The following is a 24,238-nucleotide window of genomic DNA, read 5'->3' as shown; positions in this document are numbered from 1 at the left end:
GCTGCTGTGAGCACGGGGGAGGGGGAGCAGCACAGGGGCTGTCTGGGGGTTTAGAAAGGCACAGGGAGGCAACAGCAGCAGTGGCAGTCCCTACAGGACCAGCTGAGGTAGGGTGCCAGATGCAGGGAGGAGAGCATTTACCTCAGAGGTGGGAATTATTTGGGCCTGAGGGCCACTTAGGGAGTTTTGGTGAGCTGTCGCAAGCCAAGTCTGCCCCCCATGCTCCAACAAGTCAGCAGAGCTTCAGCACGGCTCTTCGCCAGCAGCTGGTGCATGTATGCAACAAGCTAGGCCAGGGCTCTGTGGACCCCAGTGCAGCCACTTGCAGTCTTCCTGCTGCCTCCCACAGCCAGCCCAGATGCAGATGCCGTCAGCCTCCCCACCTCCACCTATGAGCAGCCCTGCCTCGTTGCCCCCAAAACCCTTTATTTATTTATTTTTTTGCAGCAAGCCTGTCAAAACCTCAGAGCCTGTTGTTTTCTGCAAAACCCACCATTTTCATGGAGTTCACCCAATTTCACGGTTCCCACAAAAATCACGCACCTGCAAATTCAGTACATCCCAGCCATAAGGGCAGCCAGTACACAAGTGCACTGAACAGAGATATAAAAATTATAGATACAGGAATGGAAGCGGTGTGAACCATTGGACTGGCACCAGGCTCACAGTTGCCCATTATGCACCTACATCATCCCAGAATTCAAAGAGTCAGCAACCTAACCTGAACCAGCACAAAGGAGGAAGAAGAGGAAGACAGGCCAGTCAATTTCTGTCCAACAGCCCAGTGACTAAGGCACTTGCCAAGGAAGAGAGAGCTGGGTCCTAGGCCTCAAACAGCAGAGGGAGTCTGACCCCACATCTCCCACTTCCCAGTAAAGTGCCCAAACCACTAAGCTATCAGACAAAAAGTATAGGTGGAGCCACCTCATCACTGCTTTTTGTGACTTAGGCACTTAAGGATAACAAAAGGTTTACAAAAGTAGACATACTGGGGGTTTTTTCAAAAGCAGAGTGAAACAAGATTCTAAGTATGATCCTAATAGACAGACTAGGATCCTATGTATTTAAGGCAGAGCCCCAAATTCCAAAGTAGGAACTTAGAAAACCAGGAAAAAACAGGCAGAAACCACCTGTGAAAAGCTTGGTTTAAATAAATGGCCTAACACCACACTAAAACTCAGAGGCAGAGATGTAATTCAGTTGAATGCCACCTGGTATGACTCCCAAACATAAAACCAGCCTCTCTCTTCCTGCAATCCCTTGCCTCACTCACTCCATATCTTCCATCCTGCGCAACAATAAAACAGATTATACAAATCCTCCTTCAGTACACAGCCCATGAAATCAATTTTAATCCAGATGCCTAAACACCTTTATAGGTCTGGGCCTCAGATCTGCAATTTGATCCCTCCATTCATGGAAAGCTAAAACAGCAGAGAAGGCATCTCATTTGGGTTTTCTAAGTGGACATTTTCACACCTGGGTATGTTATATTACTATGTAACTGGAGTCTGTCCAAGAGGTGGAAAAAAAAAAACATACATTACTGAAGTCAGATCACCAGGAGAGGCTAAAATCTCTTTTATCAGGGATGCTGCACCTCACAGCCTGTGGGCCAGATACATCCCCCAGCACCATGTCATCCAGCCCATGGATCTGTGGGGAGCCCTGCAGGTCATGGCCCTGCACACTAGATGAAGCACACAGGGCTTAATCCTGGTGCACAATGGCCAGGAGGAGGTGGCAAGGGGCCCCCAGAGCCTGATCCCAATCAGTCAGCCCAGAGCCCAATCTGACCTGCAAACCAGTCCCACACAATTCAACTGGACCACAGTGCCAAAACCATGGACACCAGCGCCTTAGAGGAAAGAGATGGTAGAAAGCCTCAAAGTGCTGCTATATAATAGTTTAGTATCAGTGAAGAATCAAGGTACAATCCAAACCTGCAAACTGAATGATATCTTGTGGATCTGTACTTAAAAGACCAATATCCTTTGTCTGCAAGCTCTCCAGAATGCTCTCCTCTACTCACTATACAGTCTGTCTCACTTGGATCAAAACTGATTCATGCACTGATATCATCCTAGCACCAAGTCCATTCTGGTGAAAGCAGTTGTCAAAATGTAACAAGAGACTCCTCTGTTACTTGAAGGAAATAAGAGGGTAGCAGAAAGTAGACTACCAGCATGTTATATTAGCAAAGCAAGGGCTCCGTGCAAGGAGACTAGCTGCAAAAGGCAGCAGGTATAAGTGGCACAGCTAAATAGGCTGCAGGACCTAGCCTACATATTGCAGGCAGTAGAAGACTGGATTGCTGACTAGTGAGTTAGCAGTACCTGGGCCTTATTAACAGCCAGGTAAATGGGATGGGCAGGGCAAAGGCCCTGTCAGGTGAGCAGAAGGGGGAAGAGAAAGGGCCATATAAGCCTAAACCAGGGACCCAAGGTTCAGATGCTTACAACAGCAGCAGTATTCAGGGAGATAAATTACATGTTCTATTTGTTTCTAGTTTGTGTTAGGCCACAAGGTTTGGGGAGACTTAAGGGGAAAAGACCAAGGACTGCTCAAGGGAGGGTGCTAGTGAAGCACCCTACAGTTTGTGGTTGGTTCCAAAGCCCCAGCACAGTGAGAGGGATTCCAGTGACTCATGCTAGCATCTTGATGTCAGGCTAGGAGCCTGGCAAGTACAGCACAGGATGTGGCCTGGAGCACTGAGACAGAGACTATATTACCCAGAGAAGAGCCTAGAAGCAGAGCATGTGCTCCAAAGAGCAGCTTGTTGGCAGCAGGCGAGAGCAAGAGAGGCAGGCAGCCTGACTGGCATAGGTGAGTGCAAGGACCTGAAGGGGTATGTGCCAGCCTTGTTCAAGTTAAGGTGTGAGGATGAGCTGACTAGCAACTTAATGTTGATAAGCAAGGCTGGGCAAGGCTCCAAAAGCTAAACCACGGTTCTCTGAAAGTAGCCTCCCAAATATATTAACTTTGACATCAAGACGTGGCAGGTGAAAATGTAAGATCAGATTGGGGAAGCAGGATTAGGAGAGTGGGTACTGTGTAACACCTAAGGGGTGCTACAGCCATCCCTGAAGGCACAGCCTGTTACACATACTCATGTAACCAGGGTAGGCAGATTTGTATGTCATCTGCATCCTGCCGGCACTTGACTCCATGCCCTCTGACCAGCTTACCTTGGGGTTGCATGCAAATATTGAATAAGAGCCAAGAGAGGATTAATCCTCATAAGACACTACTGTACCTGTCACTTGCAGTAAAAATACAAACTCTTACCATTACTGTTTGGGGGTTCCCCTCCAAAAACCAATTATGCCATGACACCAGTATCTCATGGCCAGCAGCACAGAATGCTATAGAGATGTACAGGAAAATGAGAACGTACATCTGTGATTCATCAGAAGAGCTTGATCTTGGTCTTCTGGCCATGTGGAAAGCTAATGACATTTTACATACAATGGGTTTTTTTTAAATATTTGAGGGCTCTGTAGAGGCCTATTGGGCTGTTACCAGCCACCTTAAAATGTTTGTTCATATGCCTACAACTAGGTGAAGACCATCACAGGAGAGATTTGTGGTTTGCCATCCAGAGATGGGTTACTCGGAGCCATACTTAAGGTACCAAAAAGGACACTATACACTAGAAACAAGTCCATCAAGAAGAGCAGGAAGGTGTTAATGAAATCCAGAAGATACAGGACTCAGAGGCTTCTAAAAAGAAAAACTAAACTGGGATCTGAACTTGGGCTGTCCTGTGCTGGAAAATGTAAAGAAGCCACTTGTAGGTGAAAAGTAGGTAAGTAATAAAGCAAGAATTTGTTAACCAAGTCAGATTAACAAGGTCTTTGGAGTAACTGAGCAGAATAAGGGGTAACAAGTCAAGAGCTTAGCTGTGGTGGCAGCAGTTAGAGTTCAGAACACTAGAACTCCAGATTACTTTCTCTCTCAGTTTGCTAAGGGGGAAAATAAGTTTGATTCTGTGTGGTAGGTGGGTAAAATGGAAATATCCTGGACTATTAACTACCGAATGTCTGAAGATTCCTTCCCCAGCAAAGACACTGGCTATTTCAAACATCAGTGATGCTTATGGGCAGTGGAAAAGAAGTGACAATGTGGAAGCCAACAGGGCAAAGATTAACCTACAATGACACAGATTTACACTGTTCTCAACTCTTTGGTCTGTGGGTACAGGGCCTCTTAACTTATAGAAATAAATGGACTCTGGGTATGCCAGTATAACACAATGCAGTGCTCTGCACAAAGACCCCAGGCCATCTGGGAATATACTGGCTCACATACCACAGTCTACACAGCACAGGGCAGTCCCAAGCAGACATACATGATTCTCTGCATGCATTACCTCCAGAACTAGATGCAGTATAGCCATATCAGCCTGGATGCAGCATCATACTAGTTTGCCCTGCCTCTCTTCAGAGCCAACTGACCCACAAGCAACACTACGCCAATTATATAGCTACTGGTATCTGAGCTATCTCTCTGCACAGGGTTACTTTGCACCATAAAGTCTTACCCTACAAGTCTTTGTGATCAAATGAGAATCCTGGCTCTTCCAGCCCAAAAGCTACTTGGAAAAAGTAACTACTGCCTTAATGAGGTACTGACTCATGAGGGCTCTTCCAGCCCAAAAGCTACTTGGAAAAAGTAACTACTGCCTTAATGAGGTACTGACTGGCTCTAAACCAGGGGTGGGCAAAATGCAGCCCAGGGACCAGATGCAGCCCACCAGGCCATTCTATCCAGCCCATGGGGACCCTAAAAAATTTAGAAAATTAATATTAATCTGCCCTGGGTTGCCTGTCATGCAGCCCTCAATGGCTTGCCGAAACTCAGTAAGCAGCCCTCTGCCCAAAATCATTGCCTGCCCCTGCTCTAAACAGTCCCCAATGTGCTGTTTTCAGCACTGACATTTTGGTACAAGGCCTGAGGTCATCACATTAGAAGTGCACTGTAAAAGTCCTAAAGAAGCAGGTTAGGAGGTAAGGAGACAAGTTTTACATTTGTGCTCTTTTCAATATACTAGCCAGCTGCCCATCAAGAATAACGGGGGTGGGGGGGAGCATTTGGGGACGGAGCCCTGTGCCCCCTCCCATCTGGGCATGCTCCCCCTTTCCCTCCTGCTGCTTGGGGTCCAGGCCCACCCCCCCCTTCCCCACCACAGCAGTGGAGGGAGGGGAGGAGTGGGCCCGGGTCCAGGCCCAGGCCCAATGCAGGGGAGGACTGGGACCAACAGTGGGGCAACAGCGGGCCCGAGGCCGGGGCGGGGAAAGACGCCCGCTCCTCCCCCTCCCTTCACTGCTCCTGTGTCCGGGGGGGGGCTCCTTCCTCACTGCCACAGCAGGCTACTGGGCTCAGTCCCCCTCCTCTCCTCCCCCCCCACATTGGACCCAGGCCCACTCCTCCCCTCCCCGTGTCATCCCACATCATGCCCTACAGGCAGCGATAACAAGAGGGGGCAGGGGTGGGCTGAGGCCAGCGCTGGTGGCCTCACCACCCCTCTCAATGGCATCCTGACCCCGCTCCCCCTGCGCCACCAGCACCATCATCTCTAAGGAATAAGGTGGGGGGTAAGGCCAGCTCTGGTGGCCTCTCCCCACCCTCTGCTCCATCATCGCTACCTGCAGGGAGCTGGGGGTGAAGCCAACATGTCCCCTCTGCCCCCACCATTGTGCACTCCACCACGCCACCACCTCTTGTTTGAACACTTATCTGCACTCTGATTGGCTGTTTGCCAATCAGAGCATGAATAAAGCTTTATGGACGGACAGACAGACTAAGGCTTTGACATATTCTAATATTATAAATGTCCCAATCTGAGGTATTCTCACTATCAACAAAATATCAGCAAACTCCTTGAACAAACCTTTGGGCTCAAAAGCTTATCCAACAGCATACCCAACTATATAGCTTGTCCAATAAAAGACACCACAAAAATCACTGCCTCTCATACATTTCCTGGACCGTCACATCTATGACATCAACTCAGTTCTACTATATAAAATCTACTGTCAGCTTTGGTTTGGGTTTCCATTCTTTGACAAGTCAGTTTAACCATCCTTGTCTTAATGAGACATCTCATTTGGGTCTTGTGAGGAAATAAATCCAGCGCCATCGGACTTCCCGTCCTGTCTGGGTCTGCAAGGAACAATGCTTTCTAGAACAGTGGCCAACTGGCAACACATGTCACAAGTGGCATGGGAATCACACAAAAGGTTTGGGAAGAAACAGGCAGCAGTGATAGACAGGGGAAGAACCAGATTGCAGAACAGCAGATCAAGCAGGGAGCACAAGGCAGAAAGCAGAACAGCAGCTTAAGCAAGGACACAGGACAGGGAACCAAAAGCAAAGCAGATAATCAGGCAGAGGAAGAGGCTCAAAGTGGCACTCAGGGAGGGTAGAAGGATAATTTGTGGCACTTCTGAAAAAAAGGCTGCTCCCTGCTGTTCTAGAAGGATGTGGTTGGCCAGCACAGAACCGGTGCCCTGCTCTAAGAAGCAGCAAAATGAAAGGGACAAGACAGTATCCACTTTTATGCTTCAATAAAAGAAGGAAAGACGAACAGAAGGAAAGTATAGCAGAGCTGACAAAGATGAAGTCAATTTTGCTTTGGCATTTTATGGAAAAGGTATAAGAAACACAGAAGGCAAATATTATTATGAATTACGAGCAAGAGGACCCTCCCAAAAAAACCAAGGAAGAAAGCAGTAGATTGACACAGAGTCTCTTGACTGCTTGCAAAAGGCAGAATAAAGTAATAACTGGAGACCCACCAGGTTTGGCAGAAGTCATAAAATTCTAACACTGTCAAAACCCTTTGTAGCAACATCCAAAAAGAAGAACAGCTGTTTAACCGAAACATTTCCCCTACCATATATTCAGATGAAATTCAGATGAAACTCCCTATAACAGCAAACAACCACTTAGGAGCAACCTAACATTAGTGCACCAACAATTGGCTACTAACATTTTTCAACTGTATCAGCAGATACAAAGTTTCTCTTAAAACTCACCTCAACTACAGGTTTCCTGACAGTTGGAAGTTTATTAGACATAAAGAATTATTAAGAGTATAGCATCCTGGGAAACACCCCAACCTAAACACCTCTCCTGGCAGCTTGCCACTGAAGGGAGGCTGGGCTTCTCATCATCAGGGTATCACATCAGGTCCTTAGATTTCACTGACTCAATCACCCACGTCTTTCTAACAGACTGCTAAGTAGAAGGTGTCTGGGTAACGTTTTCTGGTAACGTTTTCAAAGCCTGCATACAGAATACCAAAGCTAACTTTCACTGTTATTCAAAAACTACACCATGGTTTGTCTCTATGCTTACTGTTGAAAATATTTAGCTGGCAGCTTATATACTAAACAAAGCAAACATAAAATCAGAGATAACTAAAGCAACTAAAAAGGTTTATGGAGAAAAATCGCTGGATGCCAGTTGGCCTGCAGATGCACTTATCATTAAAAATACCATGTCTGCATTCAATATAAGTTAAGCGACAAAGCTGGAGAAGGAAGCTGAGCTACCTAGGCCTTCTGTCACAACAGGGATGTCAAACTCATTTGGCACCACAGCACTGGGGCTGGATCAGACCCGTGGACAAATCCCCCACCCCCACCATACCAGGTATACCTCATGCAGCAACCGCCCCAGCCATATGCAGCACAGAGGCCATATGCAGCACAGGTCCCAGACCAGCTGGAATGAATGTTATATATGCAGTGCAGTCTCAGACCAGCTAGGAGTAGGCACTAGATCCAGCACACTGAGAACCCACAGACTCACTCTGCACGCCGGATCTAGCATCTGCTCTGGCTGGTCTGGAGCTGCACCACATACAACGCCCATTCCAGGGCCCACACTGTACACGGCACCCTGAAACTGGAATATGGGGGAGGGTCCTAAACTGGTCCCATGCAGGGTCCCACAGTGTATGCTGCCTGCATGTAGGGCCAGTCTGTTGTGTGCTTTGTGTGGCATATGGATCCACTCCAGATGCAGGGCCAGAACCAGACTAGATGATACGGCTTCGCAGGTCAGATCTCTAACACCTCTGTTCTACCATAGTGTATGCAGCTAGAACAGGAGTGGGCAAAATATGCCCTGCATGCTGGATTCGGCCTGCCAAGGGATTCTATCTAACCCATGGAGGGTCCCTTGGTCCCACCCAGCCCAGGCACAGAGGGCAGCCCAGGTTGTGGCATGTGTGGCAAGTTCCAGCACCCCAGGTATACAGCGGGGCAGGAGTGGCATGGCAGCCAAACTCAGCTTCCTGGCAGCCCCTGCAGCAGCAGCTCACTGCCCTGCTGCCACTGCCAGCATCTCCCGTCACCATTGCCACCAGACCCGGCCCCGCTACCTGGGCACCTTGTCCCATCCACCTTGCACCCACTGCCCGGGCCACTGGACAGAGCACATAGGCAGCTAAGCTCCATGGAGACCCTGCCTGAGTGAATGGGATGGGACTGCGAGTGGGCAGGACCAGGACTGCGAGACAGTAACAGCGCAGGGCCGGGCCCTGGGACAGAGCTGTGATCCACTCCCTGCACATCCCTGCCTGTGGAACCAGCACTCATCACAGGGACAGGATCACAGCTCTGACCCAGGGGCCTGGCCCCACACTGTCACTGCTCTACAATCCTGGCCCTGCCCGCCTGTTCCACTCCTGAACACTGCACCCTGCCCACCTGCCCAGCAAAGTGTTCCCTGCCCTTGGGAGTCCCAGGCCAGTCTCCATGGATACCCTGCCTGCTCAGTCTGCTATCCACAGAAGGTGGTGCGGGATGGAGGGGCCCAAGGCCCAGCAGGATCAATTGCCCCACTGCACCAGATCAGGTCAGCAGCCCCTCTCCCCACTCCCACCCCAACTCTGGCAGTTCACCAAAACACCTTAAGCAGCCTTCCAGCCCAAATAACTGTTCACCCCTGAGCTAGAAGCTATCAAATTAAATATTCAAGAAAGAGAATTTTTATACGTACTATTTTTAAAGTAGTTATGAATGTATATGCTTGCATTTGCATGTAAAATACATATAGCTTCATTTGCAATTTCTTTAAAAATACCCAGTTTTCATGACACTTGAAAGTGCTATACAGACCACAATCAATAAAAACAACTTGCTCAATGGATTAAAAATTAGTGGCATATTCCTAACCTTTTAATCATAACTTCAGTGAATCTTTTTCACACTGATATGGTTTGCTTTCCACAAGGACCAACACTGCCAATAAAACCAACCTTGACACAGAAAGTACTAACTAATGAACTTGAAAACAAGCAAAGCCAGAAAGCAGGACAGACTAATCTTTGTTGCTAAAGACATCTCAGATGGGGATGGGGAGGTGTAAACAAAAGACTGTGGCAAAAAAATGTGGAGTTTATATTCATGGAAATAAAAAGGACCAAGCTCTGGAAACTTAGGTTGAACTTTTGTTTTAATATATGGGCTAACAGCCTGTTCATTTTTATTTTTTTCATTGTTCCCACAAATGCAGTTTAGCAATATAAATATGTGAATTCAACTAATTAAATGACCTCAGGCTTGTCCCAGAAATAGATGCTCCACCATACTAAGAACCCTATGCTGCCATTAAATCTCAATGGCCAACCTGTCAAAAAGTCTTCCAGCACAAAGTACTCTCCACGCTGTGCACTATGCTAACTTGTATTCCTTTTCCCTTATCCATGCCCCCAGATCTGTACAAGCAGAAAGTGAAGGCTACAGATAACCATGTCACAACTGCCTTGAGGCTGCTCTCCCCTTTGCCAGGGACAAAACTGGACCCCAGAGAAGGAATGCAGGGAGCTCAAGGCCACTTTTCCCCTCTGCTCTGGATGTTAAACCAGAAGATTCTTGGGCACAACTGAAAGTTGGTACCTAAAAGTGTAATACTTCTACCACAATCAAAAAACATCAAGCAGCTGCCTGCTTTTAAACCACATAAGCTAACACAACTTTTGTATTTAGAACTCCAGTACAAAAATATTTCATTGACTGCTGTTTTTAAACAACCTCATTCCAAAAACCTTCTAAAAGCACAGTTTCATTGCTGTCTTTTAGCATTCCAGTCTGCACAACATTCAGTTCATCTTGCCCAAGACGCAGGATATCTCCTTGGCTCAGAGCCATTACTCTGAGACAGTGGTGTTTTTTCAGGAAAGAAAATAAAGAGTCGGGAGATACTGTATGTTTTTGGGGAAGGATTCTCAATCAAATGTTTTGGATATCTTGTGCATTTACCGATCTTTTATGATTCAGGGAAAAAATAAGTACACAGTGCAAAAATCACAGTAGGGCCAACAAACATACCACTTAGTCTTGCACTAAAATTCAGAAACTGGCTAAAGCAATATAATGATTTACAAATGACAGAACACCAGAATCAACTTTTATTTTCCAAGTGTAAATTGTATTACTTATGAAAAAAATGCAAGACTGACTGGAGCCTCACTGAGTTTACTGTTTATCCCCCAAACAGAATAGTATATGCAACAAAGTGCAAAGCTCCCCATCCTACCTACATGCTGCAACACTGACTGGAAGGACCAGCTGTAACTAAGAGGAAAGGGTGATGTTCTAAGGATAGAAATATTCCTTGTTGACAATTTCTCTCTCATATGCCATCAAATAGCATTCAAATATTGGTGACAAACTTCTCAAAATTAAACACAAAAACACAAAATTGAGTGCACAAATGATAGGGAGAACTGATTCAAACATCTTGTTTTGAAGATCAAAGGCCCCTGTCTGATCTGCGCAAAAAGCCCCAGTGACTTCAACAGGACTGATGGCATACAGATCCAATTGCAAGATTGAGGGTCTAGATCAGGGGTCAGCAATGTTTTTGGGCTGAGTGCCAAAAAACCCTACAGCCTCAACTTAAAAGATGTTGACTTGCTACAGGCAGTGGCAAGGGAGCTACAAGGGGCACAGGAGCCCTTCCCCCATCATGCTCTCCAAGGTGCATGTGCAGCCACAACCAGGAACAAGCCAGGCTGGGGCTCCAGATGCTGGTCCAGCCGCTTGCAGCCTCGCAGCTTCCTGCCTCAAGCAACCCAGGTTCTGGGCAGGCTCCTGCCAGCAGCCATACAGCCTGGGCTGGTTGCAGCAGGGCTTGCAGCCTCCCTACCACCTGCTACAAGCAGACCAGGCTCCATAGCCAGCAGCAGGGACCTGCCCAGAACCAGGACCTACTATGACGATACCAAGCAAAATGGTTCCACATGCCATGCTCCAGAACATGTGCCTGGGGTTACCTACCCGTGGTCTAGATCACTGATTTCTTGACCACACCACAACTTTTGTGAATTGAGCAGCACTCCACTTCAAAAACTAATTTACTACTATGGGTGCACCAATAAAGACTTTTTGGTCTGATACCAATGGTCAATACTGGGCTATACTGGCCAATACCAATCGATTGCCAATATGCAGAGAGCAGCATCCAGCTGCTAAGTCTGTTGGGGGGAAGGGTTGGGGGAGAGGGAAGCAGATCAAGGCGCCTTTGGTGAGGGAGGAAGTGAGGCTGGGGTAGGTGCTGCCCAGCCAGGAAGGGAAGCAGTATGGAGCTGCAAGCAGCTCGTCTGGGGGGAATGGAATGGGGCAGCTCCTGTGTGCATCCTGAGGCAAGCATGGTGTATGCCCCATGGATCTGTGTGGGGCAAGAGCAGGCTGCTGCTGTGGGCACCAGGCTCTTCCTGGTGGGGGGGCTGAGCCAGGGCTACACTCGGGCCAAGCGGCAGCAGCACTGGGAGGGAAGGATTTGTTACAGCAAATTTTGGGGTGACTACAGCCATCTCATAGCCCCCTCTCCCAAGGCCTACACCACCCACCCCAAGCACAGGGTGGGCTCAACCTCCCGCCAAAAAGAATCGAGCGCTGTCCCAGCCCAGGGCCCAGCCCTTAGCGGCAACCCGCCCTCACCCAGTGAGCAGATCCGTTGTTGCGGGGCACGTGCCCCCCAAAGGGTGCACGCACCAGCAGGAACTCTCCCCCTCCCCATGCCTCCATCTCATGCCCCACCCCAACCCCACTGCCTCCCTCATCATGGGGGCTTCAATCTGCTCCCCTGCCCCTTCTCCCCCACAAACTTACCAGCCAGATACTGCTCTCCAAGCTGCCAGGCTGGCTGCGTACATGCTGCAGCTGTGTGCACATATGCGACATTTATCAGCAACATTATTGGCCACATCAACCGAAAAAAGCCAACTGCCAACAAAGTCAATTTCCCTTTTATCAGTGTGGATACGATCTGGACCAATGTATCAGTGTGCCTCTATTTATTACAGTACTCACTTCCTCCCATAGGTTGAGAGGTGGGGAGGGAGCAAAGGAGTGGCCAGGCAAGGACAAGCCCAAACCTGCACTTATCTCCTCACCTCTCCCATCACCCTTCAAAGGATCTCCTGGCACTGGTGACACAGCACCCTGATTGAAAATTACTGGCCTAAGTGTACCAGCAACATTTACCTCTATTTTAATTCTCTTTGACACCTCAGAGTAGTCTCCTCTTGTTTTGTTTAATAAGTGGAAGCATGTACTCTACAGACTTTTGGAAAGAAATCACTTTGCCCTACAGAGAATGATGTCACTGTACACAGCAGGCAGCAAGATCAATCAGTGGAGAACACACAGCAACCCCACACAAACTAAGACTATCTCATTGTTTTGACTACCTCCTTCCCACCTACTCCCATCTATTCACGCTGAAAAAACTGAAGTACTTCATTTTCATTTGTTGGGTACAGTTGCCACCACACTATCCACACCCACATCCAACTCGCATAAACTGTCATTTAATAAGCAGGATCCAGCAGAGGTCAGAAGTGGCCCTAAACAGGAAATGCCTGGGCCTACTCCATTCATACAGAAGACTAAACTACTTTGTGCAAAGACACTAAATTTGACTATAGATGTAGGGTACTAGTGTTACACCAGTTTTGTTTTATTTTTTGTTTGTTTGTTTTTAACCTGCATTACTGTGTTAAAGTACTTGGAGAATTGAGTGCCTTTGCCCTGTTTGTATTTATAAACATAAAGCCAGTTACATTTGATTACACTCTTTAAAAAATAATAGCAGGAGACGTTTATGACTTCTCTTCCAATAAATTATTTTACTTTTAAATTCACTGAAGCAAATCCAAACCAGTTACCATTCAGCCAGACAGCATCAGTACCAACTAGACATATGCTGAATCATCACTTCCCTTTTCACACTTTGCAACAGTAATAAAACAGCAACTTTAGGATGAACAGGAAAGAGACAGCACCTAGATGTATTACATTACACCTGGAACATGGCATGCCTGATTCTTCCCTTTCCGCTAATAATTGGATACACTGAAGTGTTTTAAAAAAACTGCTTCCTGCGTGCCTCCTGGTGAGAAATCAAGTGCATCAACAGGATGTTGTTATTATAAAAGAAGGAATAATTGCTGAGGAATTAGCAAGTGGGGAGTTATGCAACCATTCTCCAGCCAGTTGGAAACATGAAGCCCAGGAAGTTCCTTGCATCCCCGTTTCCTGGCGGGGGTCAGGGGGGCAGATGGGGTTTTCAAAAAAAAATAAAAAATTCCATGGGTGCTTCAGCACGTTCAGGCAGCCACAGCAGCTCTCGAAGCAGAAGAATGCCAGCCTTTGTAGGAGCATTTCTAATAGTGCCTCCCTCCAAAGTTATCTAGTGCAATGTTGCTAGGAGCTGGGGGGAGGGGGCAGAAAGCAGGCCCTTCCAAGACCCATGGCTGCCTACAAGGGCCAGAGGGCTCCCTGGCTTCTCAACACTCTATTTCTTCTTGCAGCTCCTATGTGTACACACACACACATACACACGAGAATGCATGTGTGCATGCATGCGTGTGTGCATGCATGCGTGTCCATATGCGTGTGCACATCCTCATGCATGTGTGCGCGCATGCATGTCCATATGCGTGTGCACGTCCTCATGCCTGCATGTGCGTGTGCAGATGAGTGCATATATAAAGCCTCAACACCTCCTTGCAGGTGGCGGCAGGGCTCGGAGGCCGAGGCAGGGGTCCCGCACCCCAGGGCCAAGCTGAGCGGGGCCGCCGGCAGTGCCCCCGACCCACCCCCCCGGAGCGGTAGCTTCTGCGCCGCAGAGCAGCCCACTCGCCCCACGGGCTGCTCCAGCCCGCGAGACAAGACGCTGCGCCCTGGGGCGGGGTGGGAGGGCACCGCAGGTGGCGGCGGCAGCGGCCCGGGCGCCTCGTACTGACCTCCCTGGCGGCGGCGGCTCCGCCATGGCGGCGACGGCGGGAGCAGGGGGAGGCGGCAACTCAGCGACGTCCCTCCTCATGCGGCCCCGAGCGGCGGGAGCCTGCGGCCCGGGGGGAGGGGATGGGGGGGACGGACGCTACCCGGCGGCGGGGACCCCTTGGCCCGCAGCCGCCCGCGCCGCCGCCATCTTGGAAGCCGTTCGGGCGAGCGGCGAAGCCGGGAGCATCGCTACGGCGAGCAGCGAGGGACCAGCCGCGCCACTGGCGCTCACGCCTGGAGGGGGCGGGGCTGAAAGGGCGGCAGCGCCCGAGTTCGGCACTACCTCGCCAGCCGCGGCTTGCTCGCGCTTCCTCGGTGGGGCTGCACGGCGGAGGATGCTACGCTCCCACCCGGCTTCAGACCTGCTCCACCCGCAGTTTAAACTAAGGAGTCTCCCTGTGCCTGGCAAAGGGTGTTTGGGTCTGAAAGCTTTTTCCAGCTATTTAGTTTGTCTAATAAAAGAGACCGCATTTACCCAAAAAACCTGATTTGCCTCTGTCCTTAGACTACCTCAGTGTTGCCAACTCTCAAGATATATAAAAATATACGTAAATATATAAATGTATACCTAAATGAATATACAAATATAAACGTGTGTGTATATATATCTGTGTGCGTATGTGTATGTGTGTGTATAAACTATATATAAATATAAAAATAAATGTAAATACATGTAAACATACATATAAATATACGTTTCAAGAATGTGAAAACTGTAGCTCTTTCTTTTAGATCTATACATATAGGTATCTATCTAGATCTAAATCTATATATTACTACAGATATCTCTATATATATAGATAGATGGGTCCCTGCCGCCAGGGTGGGGGTGTGCGTATAAGAAAGAGTTTTCACATTCCTAAATTGTAGACTTCAAAAACAACTCCAAAAATCATGGGAGTTGGAAACGCTGCAACATGGCTACAACCAACAACCACCCCCAGCAGTGCCAGCAGCGTTTCTAGTCGGACAGGGCTGACAGAGTCACTTGACTTCATCAATTATTAAAATCTACCTGATCCCTTCTAAACTCTTCATCGCCCCTTTCTCCTTTTTAATGGCCTTGATGTTCCAGTGATCCAGCTAGACTTCCCCCTGCAAGCCTGCTCTCCCTTCGCTGCTCTTGGTAATGCAGCTCCTAGTTCACCACCCTGAAGAGGGGTTTTAACTTATATCAGTAAAGTTAGATTGGTCTTTGCTCCAATCGGAAATTGAATGATGCAGCCCTAGGGCCCCAGTATTTTACGAACGCTTCTAGTTTTGTTTTACCCACGGAAAAAAATCTGCTTTGTGTTATGTGGGATGATGCCCCTCACTATCTTCACCTCTCTTTTGCACCTACCCATGCTCCACGGGGAAGTTAATGTGCAGTAAGCCAGGATGAGACCTGAGAGCACTCTAGTTACTCTTTGTTAATTTCCTGCATGGATATTCTTAGAAAACTCCAATCAAAGGTCTAGGACTAAGGCAGAGCAATTTCTTTACTCAACAGCACACAAGGGAGTAGTATGGCTAACATCAGGTCTGGTCTCTGACTCTCCCAGGTACTTATTCAATTTACATTTGACTGGGGACAACCTTTGGCAGGAGTCCAATGCAGGACAAATTCACTTCTGAAGCCATAGTAAGATGCCCTAACATGCTCTTCCCCTTTTGAAGGGCATGCTCTGTTTCTTTTTTATTTATTTTTCATTGTTGAGCTCTGGTCCTTCTAAAGTTCATGGCAGTGTTCATTATCCAGCAGTTTATAACAAGAAAGGAAGCAGAACCACATTAATCATCTGCAACTACAGACAACATGTAAGGAACAGAAAACACTACTCCCTGGACTGTAACTTGGTTAGAAAACCAAAATTAAAACTCTCACAGTATACACAAGTGCCATCGGATGTTTAATTATGATTTTACTTTTTACTGGGATAAACCATGTGCTGTATAAAATATACATTCTGAAGGATAAGGGGGGAAAGGGAGAAGTTCATATCAGACCCAGGTTCTGTTTTATGCCCAGTCCCTTCATAAAACTAACCTTGTAAAATATGTATAAAATCTATTTATGATTCCATCTCATGGCAGTCCCTACAGCAGAACCTTACCATTGTGTGAAATGCTTTATACGTTATGTCCACTCAGCCAGAAATATCCCAGGATAATTTCTTCTTTAATATTGTATTTAAATTACTTAACTAGTATGTGCTAATTTATATTTTTGCATGCATTTTATGGATGATGTTGGAATCAGTTTTCAAAATAAAAAATATGGAAAATATTGCTAATATAATTCATTGTCTTTGTTAAAGAATCAATGGCAGACTGATCAGTTTAATCTGCTGGTTTCTAAACCCTAGTGTAATGCCGTATGTGCTGGGAAATGTTTGCATCTCAAAGAAAATGTTTTAATGAACAAAATAATTCTAAACATATTTGTTTGTTTTTTAAATTCCAAGCATAGGTAAAACCTATCAAAGATGAAGTCTAACTTATGATTTGAGCCTGTAGTTATGAACAGATTAATGACTTAACAAACTATGAATTAATTAGAGTTAAAAGGGAGGGACTTCCTATGTGTCAACTGTCCTGTTATAACTATTTGTCATGTTTAATCCTATTTTGTGTTATGTGGAAACTAAACCACAGTAATTTATGAAGGGGGTGGAGGGGAGGGAATGTCCCAACATAGTTTTGTCTTACTGTGAGATAGAAGCAGACAAAAAACAGTTACCATGGAGCAGTAGGTCCCTCCACCTTTTAACTTGGTGTAATTCGTTCTTTTGTCCCTAGCCCTATGAATATGTAGAACAAACTGTCATCTGCTATTCATCTTATCATTAATTTAAATATATTTAATGGCCAATGAATAAACACACTGCACCCTCAAATATAGTCTTACCTCTTGCATTCCCTGTCTCATCATCACTTTAACAACTCTCATTATCATCACCTTCTGCAACATAGTCCCAAATAAGGTCATCTTTGGTGCCATCATTTTGTTCAAGATTTCAGAAAGGTGGTTAGCTATGTTACTCAGAAGTCAGGCAGAAGGTAAGGCAGGGTGGCACCATAGGGTGCCTGCACACATGCGGGACGCTGCTCCAATGTGCTGTAATTACAGTGTATCAGAGCAGACTTGATGAATCAAGTCTGCTGGAGCATGCTAATTAGCAAGCCTCAGCAGCTTCTGCATCTTGTGTATTATTCAGCATCCCCACAGTTCAAAATGGCAATAGGGATGCTTTAAAGTTCATTGAACACTGTCATTTTGAAGTACAGGACACTGAATACATGAGACACTATGGGCGCTTTAATGTCAGTGGGTCTCAGAGCTGCTTTAATTAAAGCGCCCCCCCGCCCCCCTCCCCACTACCCCCCAGAGCAAGTGTAAAAGCACCCTTAGAGCCTAACTGGTTCAGAGAGGCATGAACTTTCACAGGCAACAACCTACTTCTTCAGATGCTATGAAGGAGCAAATATTGTGAAGCATCTGAAGTAGACTTCAGCATCATGAGATGCTTACTAAGCATCTCATGAAGCTCATGGCTCTCTGAACCAGTCTCTAAGGGCATTTATGCATGTGCTGAGAGATGGAGCAGTGGGGAGCATTTTAATTAGAGTGGATCCGAGAGCATCTTGTGTATCAGTGTCCCTGCACTGAAAAATGATGATGGGGACCATTGGTGATGTGTAGGGAGTGCATGTGCATGCCCTAAGATTGATGGTGAACAATCAGCATCGCTGATGCTGCCGGCGGTGCCAGCGGGTGGTCGCCGCTTGCCACACTTTCCCTGACATCAATACTGCGGGTGGCATCTGCGTGCAATCCCTGATTGCCACTGGCTGCTTCTGATGCTGTCAGTGGTGTCTGCAGATGGTTGCTGACCACTGGTCAGAGCTTGCCACCCCCCACCCCCGCTGCCAACACTGCCATGGCTGCCTGTGGCAGCTCCCTGCTCACCACCCCCATGGCCCTTCTGCCAACACTGCCTGCCTAAAACAAACAAGCTTTAGTTAAAGTGCCCCTGCTGCCATTTTTTAGCGTGGGGATGCTGATATATCAGACGCAGGAGTCTACTGGAGTGCTGTAGTTACTACGCTCCAGCACACTTGATTAATTGAGTTTGCTTCAATGCACTGTAATTACAGTGTCAGAGCAGCCTAGATGCTCGTGTATAGGTGTCCTAGGGTACTACTTTGTTGTTCAAGATTTCAGTAACCTTAAAATTCTCAGAAATTACAGAAGGAAACGAAGCACAATGCTCTATAGATCCATTGGCAGACCTGTGCAAATGACACTCATTTTAGATACCCAGGACTTAGCTGGTGGTTTTTTGTGTTCTTTTGCACATCTATTCAAAGTCACAATGACAAAATGCTATTTTGAATGATTTGTTGACTACAGCTTCCCAAGTTTGCAACATTCTGGCCTTTCCTCTATAAACAGTGGATAGATCACTGCCTTATCTGTTTCGTGTCCCCTTAAGCTAGGGGTGGGTAATTATTTCAACTGGAAGGCCACTTTACAAGTTTTGGTGAGCTGTTGAGAGCTGCACACATAAAATTTATGATGAAGATATTTTAACCAAGTACAGATAAAGAACAAATCATAGGCTGAAAATCAAATATCTACTACGAAATATTTTAATTTTATTTCAAAAAATAATTTTTGTCTTGATTTATGTTTTTTGAGAGGCAATTGCATAAGAGCTTAAAATAAAGTCTGTCTCCCAAGGGAACCAAAACCAACCAGCAGGACAGTCAGCCAAGGGAGGATGCCCATACCCCCAATAGAGCCCTTCCACCACCCAGCCACCACTCAAATCACAGGGGAGCTCCTGCCTCAGCCTGCACCCCAACATGCCCCTCAAGAGCTCCCACCCCTTCCTGTCCACACTTGGCCCCACAAAGCAGCCCCCTTCAGCCTACCCCAGGTCCCTGCCAGGACCATTTAGGCTGTGTCCACCTGTAACTTGCGAGTCCCCCTTCCCCCAGGAGGAGCCCCACAGCACTGGGAGAAGCCTCACCTGGGCAGATGGGACAGGAGCTGCGCTGGCTGTAGCTGGGAGGTAGCAGGTGTCTGGGCCAGCTCGCAGCAGTGCACAGGGCAAAGCAGGAGGCAGGCCTGGGTGCAGGGCATCAGCAGCTGGGAGGCACTAGGGAAATTCCGCTGCCTCCAGGCACAGGTGCAGAGCACCCACTGCATGATCCTAGCACCCAGTGTGGTTCCCACCAGCTCTGAGCCACAGATTTCCAAAACCAATTTAAGGCAGTGTGCCACTGGCCCAGCCCAAGAAAGGGAAACAGGATCCGAGCACAGCTCATTCAAAGCCTACTGTGTAAAGCCAGGTAGGCTGGCAAGCAGGGTGCTTCCACCCAGCATCCCACATGGCACCAGCCAAAGTTGCCAGAGCCTGAGTGAGGCTTGTCACATGGTGTCGGGTGGGCATATGGGTAGGGTTGCTTCTAGCCAGCACTTCCTGCAGTACCAGCATACGCGGGAGCCACCACCTGCCCATAGGTCATATAGAATCAATTGGCAGGCTGAAGATGGCCTGCAGGCCATATTTTGCCCACCTCTGCCTTAAGCTGTCAAGCATGACTCACAAACCTCCTGGGCATCATACCAACAACAAGCAACTTGTCAGTCACACAGCCATTTTCTGGAAGCATCACTATGATTCTGGATGGAAATGTTTTTAGGCAGAATTTTTCTTTTGCTGATTACATATGGTGGCAACTTAGCAACCATTCATTGTGATTCCCAGTATGACTGCACACCTCTGCTATTTTGCAGCCATAGTATGTGCAGTTACAGTTCCTTACCCTGAATTAACAGTGTTTTCTGATATATTAACCACACTGTTGTTTTGTCTGCACTGCCCATTTGAGTGAGTAGGTATTGATAACTCCTTTAAGGGAGAAATGATGCATCTCTGAAACCTTACCAGTTTTTCTTCATATTCCTCCTGTAGCCCCCAGCAGCATGTCATTCTATGACCTATTACAAAATTGTTTTGTTTCATGAAATAGTGAAGCCACCCATAAATAGATTTCAATTGCTGCCTTGTAATGCTTTTAATGTGAGCAATTTTGCAGGCTTTCGTTTGTAGCATATCAATAGATACAGCATATTGAGGATTTCTTTTTTCTATTGCCTGCTTCAGAATTTCAGCTTCTACTTCAAGATACTTGTACTTTGATCCCCAGAAGGTTCCCTTTATCCACTTTGTAATTTCTAGATTTTGTTTCTGATTACATACATGTCAAAGTTTTTTCTTCCATTTCAAATTCATGTCCTACTGCATGTATTTCATGTATTCAACAACTTTTAGCTTGAATACAGCAGGATAGTGTCCATGACCCCCAATCTTGCAGATGAGATTAAATGCTGAGCAGAACTACATACCACAAGGAGGAGGGAATAGGCGATACACAGACTCTCTGGCATGGGAGGGGGTGTGGGGATTACAGGGAGTGCCAGAAATTAGAGACTGGAAGGCAGCACACAAGGAACCTGCACTATGGAATGGAGAAATACAAGTTACTGATGGTGTGTTCAGTGTGCTCAACCTAAAGAAAGTGACCACCTCCAGGGGATGCTTCCTTTTAGCTCCAACAATAAGGTTCTAACACTCCAGATTTTATTATTTTATTCATTAAATACACCTACATTCATGCATAATAACTAGGACATGACCATAAGCTCTATACTTACTACTCATCAGGTGCTATATTGTAGCTATTTCATATGTCTACTTACCCCACATTCAGTGAAAGCTTAATTGGGACAGTTTACCCAGGGTCTAAATCACTGCAATTTAGTTTCCATTAACTGCAGGTTGAGAATTCATACAAGAAACAATTAATACATGTGAGGTCCCTCTCCTCTGAAATCTGTATAATTTGTCCATACCTAGGGAATCAATAGGTTCAATCAATCAATCAATTCCATGTTCAATTTTGTTTTATTTCAAACTCTGACAAGATGCTTAGAAAGGTTTTAATAAATTGTGATCATTAAAACAGTATCTTTTAAATGCAAACTTTCCCCAGCACACACAACATTGCACTAGTGTTTGGAAACCAGCAAATTAAACTGATGAGTTTAATTTCTTGGTGGGAGCAGAAGAAAGTGCCAAGAAGATAACAGGACTGTGAACAGTAAATGAGAATTTTAAATCTCTCCAGATACCCAGTTACAATATTCTTAGAAATAAATGCAGTGACAAACATTCAAAATTAATGAAGCAAGCCCCTCAAATGATGAGATTTTTTTTCTCCAAAACCAACTTAAGACTCTTTTTATTTTCCTTCTGGTTTCTGAACTTTTAAAATGCACTTTTTTTTTCCATCACAAGGGAGAGCAACTAATTTTTTAAATTAAAACTGAGATTCTTATGAAGTCTCTTCATTCCAGTAGTTCATACTAATACACAAAACTTATGAGACTTGCAATACAATCACAGGAGTTGGCAACACTGTTTTAGCAACCAAAGTGAGGGAAAGCAATTTCAGAGAACATCCTTTATTAATTATAATCAAACATGTATTTTGTTTCCTGGGCTGGTCCTTAAAACACACTTCCTGAAAACTAGTGCCAGACATTTTTATCTTGCAGGAATTTCATTTATGTACTGGAAAATATTTTTGAGGGGGAAAATAACAGTAAGTTAGGTTCAGTTTTCCTCAACTCACAACCCCTACAGGAGTCACAGTAATTTACAAGTTATTTAAAACTGGAAACAAAGTAAATTAAACAAGATCCTACCTTCATTAGTAGAAGCTAGAAAACATCATAGTGTAAAATGTCATGAAGAGAGTTGAAGAATAGGTTTGCATCTTGCCTTCGTTATCACTCTTCTGCAGTGCAACAGAGTAGTAAAGGATGCAAGATATTGGTGTTTGACAACTACTGAATATCATCCAACAGAGTTTATCTGTTATACAGATCTTCCTATTGTCCCAAAGTCAAAAGACAGCACCAAGACAAATTTTTACTGGAAAGCTTGTGGAATTTTCTCATTGCCAGTTATGTTTTTTCTTAGCTGTGGTAATTCAATCTCAGTATCATACAAGAAGTCTTTTTTAAGAAATCAGTCTCAGTCTGCAGTGTAGGATAACTTGAGCTTACTGTGATTCTCTTGATTCATGAATCTCAGTGAAAGATTAAGGCATTGTATTGTATATCCTTCTGCTCAATGAACTGTTACCACTGTGATTCATTCATTTCAGAAGACTGTCTGATAAATGCCAGGGCACATTCAGCAGTACAGTTCAACAGTCATGCTATTATAGGAGCCAGTTAATGTGAGAGGAGTATTTCTGTCTAAACACTGTCAGCTCACATTTTGCATATCAGATCATGCTGGTCTTTGGTGTTATAGTGTCATCACTATTATAGGAATATTCGTAAGTAATAGTAACATGAAGTCAGAACCATTCCTGGGATTATTACCCTGTCACCTCAACTGGATATTTCTGCACTTCCTGTCTTAAACAGTAACTACATGGCACTGCTGATGCCCTTATTATGACCGCATGACCCACATCTGAAGTGGGTGAATTTTGGTGATGGGTAAAATGGTATAATCCTAATGGGAAAAGCTTTGGCTTCAGGCTCAGCAGGTTGGTGAGCCTGCTGCTTTGCAGGCTGGCTTTGCTCGTTAAGGAGCTCCTCAGTCTAGTTTTTAAAGACAAAAACAGAGTCCTTATGCCAAACAACATCAACAAAAAAATCAACCAGCAACTAAAAGCCTTTAGCCCTTCCTTCTCCACACAGTAAGAGGGACCCTTCATCCAGATTGCTTCCCTCTATTCTTTTCTCTGGGAGTTTAAGCTAATAATGGGATATGTCCTTACTACCTAAATGTCCACAGCTGGGCATCTCCAACAGAGCTACTTAGTCCCTCTTAAAGGTTACACCACCCTGTTACAGGCATAATGAGATGCATTGTAGTGTGTTTCAGATATCAGAAGCTCCTTCTATATTGCTGCCACAGCAATGACAGTAGATATTATCTAGCTTTAAATGAGCTCAGTCAAATGGCAGCAGCAGTTTAGCCATGGCAGTACAAAACTCCACATAGGCTATTTTGCCCGGCCAAGAAGCAAGATAAATTAGCCTGCGCTGAACCTCCTATCTTACTGTTATTTTTGTGACTGCAGTGGTATAGTCATATGTGGAGTCAGCCTGCCATCCCAGGATTAAATTCCATACATGGGACCAAATTCATTCCACTATCCATTACTGTATATATTACTCCTGCCAAACAGAGAGAAGTTGATGCCTCTTTACACGTAGTGTGGATTGTAGCATTGGGGTCGGACTGAAATTTGTCCTACCCTGTCCATTTTTATTGAGACTGTATGTTTTGCAGGCCTGGTGTATTTCCAATTTTCTTTGTGTGTGTGCATCTGTGATCGGTCTATTCTGTGCATCTTCACAGGGTTCTTGCTGGCAAGATGTGATTTTTCATACTTGTGACTACTCATGGTTTCATGGTTTTCAACTATTTGTCTGAATACTTATTTTTCCTAAGCTTCTAACGTGGCTACAATGCTAATCTTTAAAACACAAACTATGTTCAATTAACACAATGGTATCCACTGAAATAAGCTCTAAAAGAGTTGTAAACAGCCCCTTTTCATCTATATGGAATGTTGATTCTGAAGTATAACAGATGTTATTTAAATATATGTATTTAATCAACACCTGCCAAAAAGGATAGAGCTCATCATATTATGAGGATCAGCACATTCTACTGTATGGCATTTTGTTTTTGAGATGTTGTATGAAACAGACCTTGGCTTGTGTCTGGAACTGGGGCTTTTTTGTTTTTGTTTTTTAGGGGAGGGGGAGGGGGAGGGGGGGCAGCTTTAAAAAATGTTATTTTACCTTACCAGGAAGCAAGATACATTAGCCTGTACTGAGCTCCCTA

At 45.8% G+C, this 24,238-nt stretch overlaps 1 protein-coding gene across 9 annotated transcripts in view; it reads right to left on the bottom strand.

The window, feature by feature from the left end:
- Positions 1 to 24,238, bottom strand: part of MAP3K4 (mitogen-activated protein kinase kinase kinase 4) — a 189,394-nt gene that overhangs the window by 142,009 nt on the left and 23,147 nt on the right. For 4 of the 9 annotated variants that reach the window (XM_090042479.1, XM_090042512.1, XM_090042517.1 and 1 more), the window contains exons 1-2: positions 14,267 to 14,505; positions 12,129 to 12,179 (exon numbers count right to left, since the gene is read on the bottom strand). The exons of 1 other annotated variant lie outside the window; for it this stretch is intronic. In XM_090042479.1, coding sequence (XP_089898605.1) covers positions 12,129 to 12,179; positions 14,267 to 14,346 — 131 coding nt within the window. In that variant the 5' untranslated portion in view covers positions 14,347 to 14,505. Of the gene's footprint in view, positions 1 to 12,128; positions 12,180 to 14,266; positions 14,508 to 24,238 lie in introns of those variants that run through there. 4 more of the 9 variants (XR_016441799.1, XM_090042538.1, XM_090042496.1 and 1 more) reach the window with 4 other exon arrangements.

The sequence above is a fragment of the Crocodylus siamensis genome, chromosome 1 (genome assembly GCF_052110815.1).
Source record: "Crocodylus siamensis isolate JL-2025a chromosome 1, ASM5211081v1, whole genome shotgun sequence".
Taxonomy (NCBI): Eukaryota; Metazoa; Chordata; order Crocodylia; family Crocodylidae; genus Crocodylus; species Crocodylus siamensis.
This window is presented reverse-complemented; position numbering and strand designations above follow the sequence as displayed.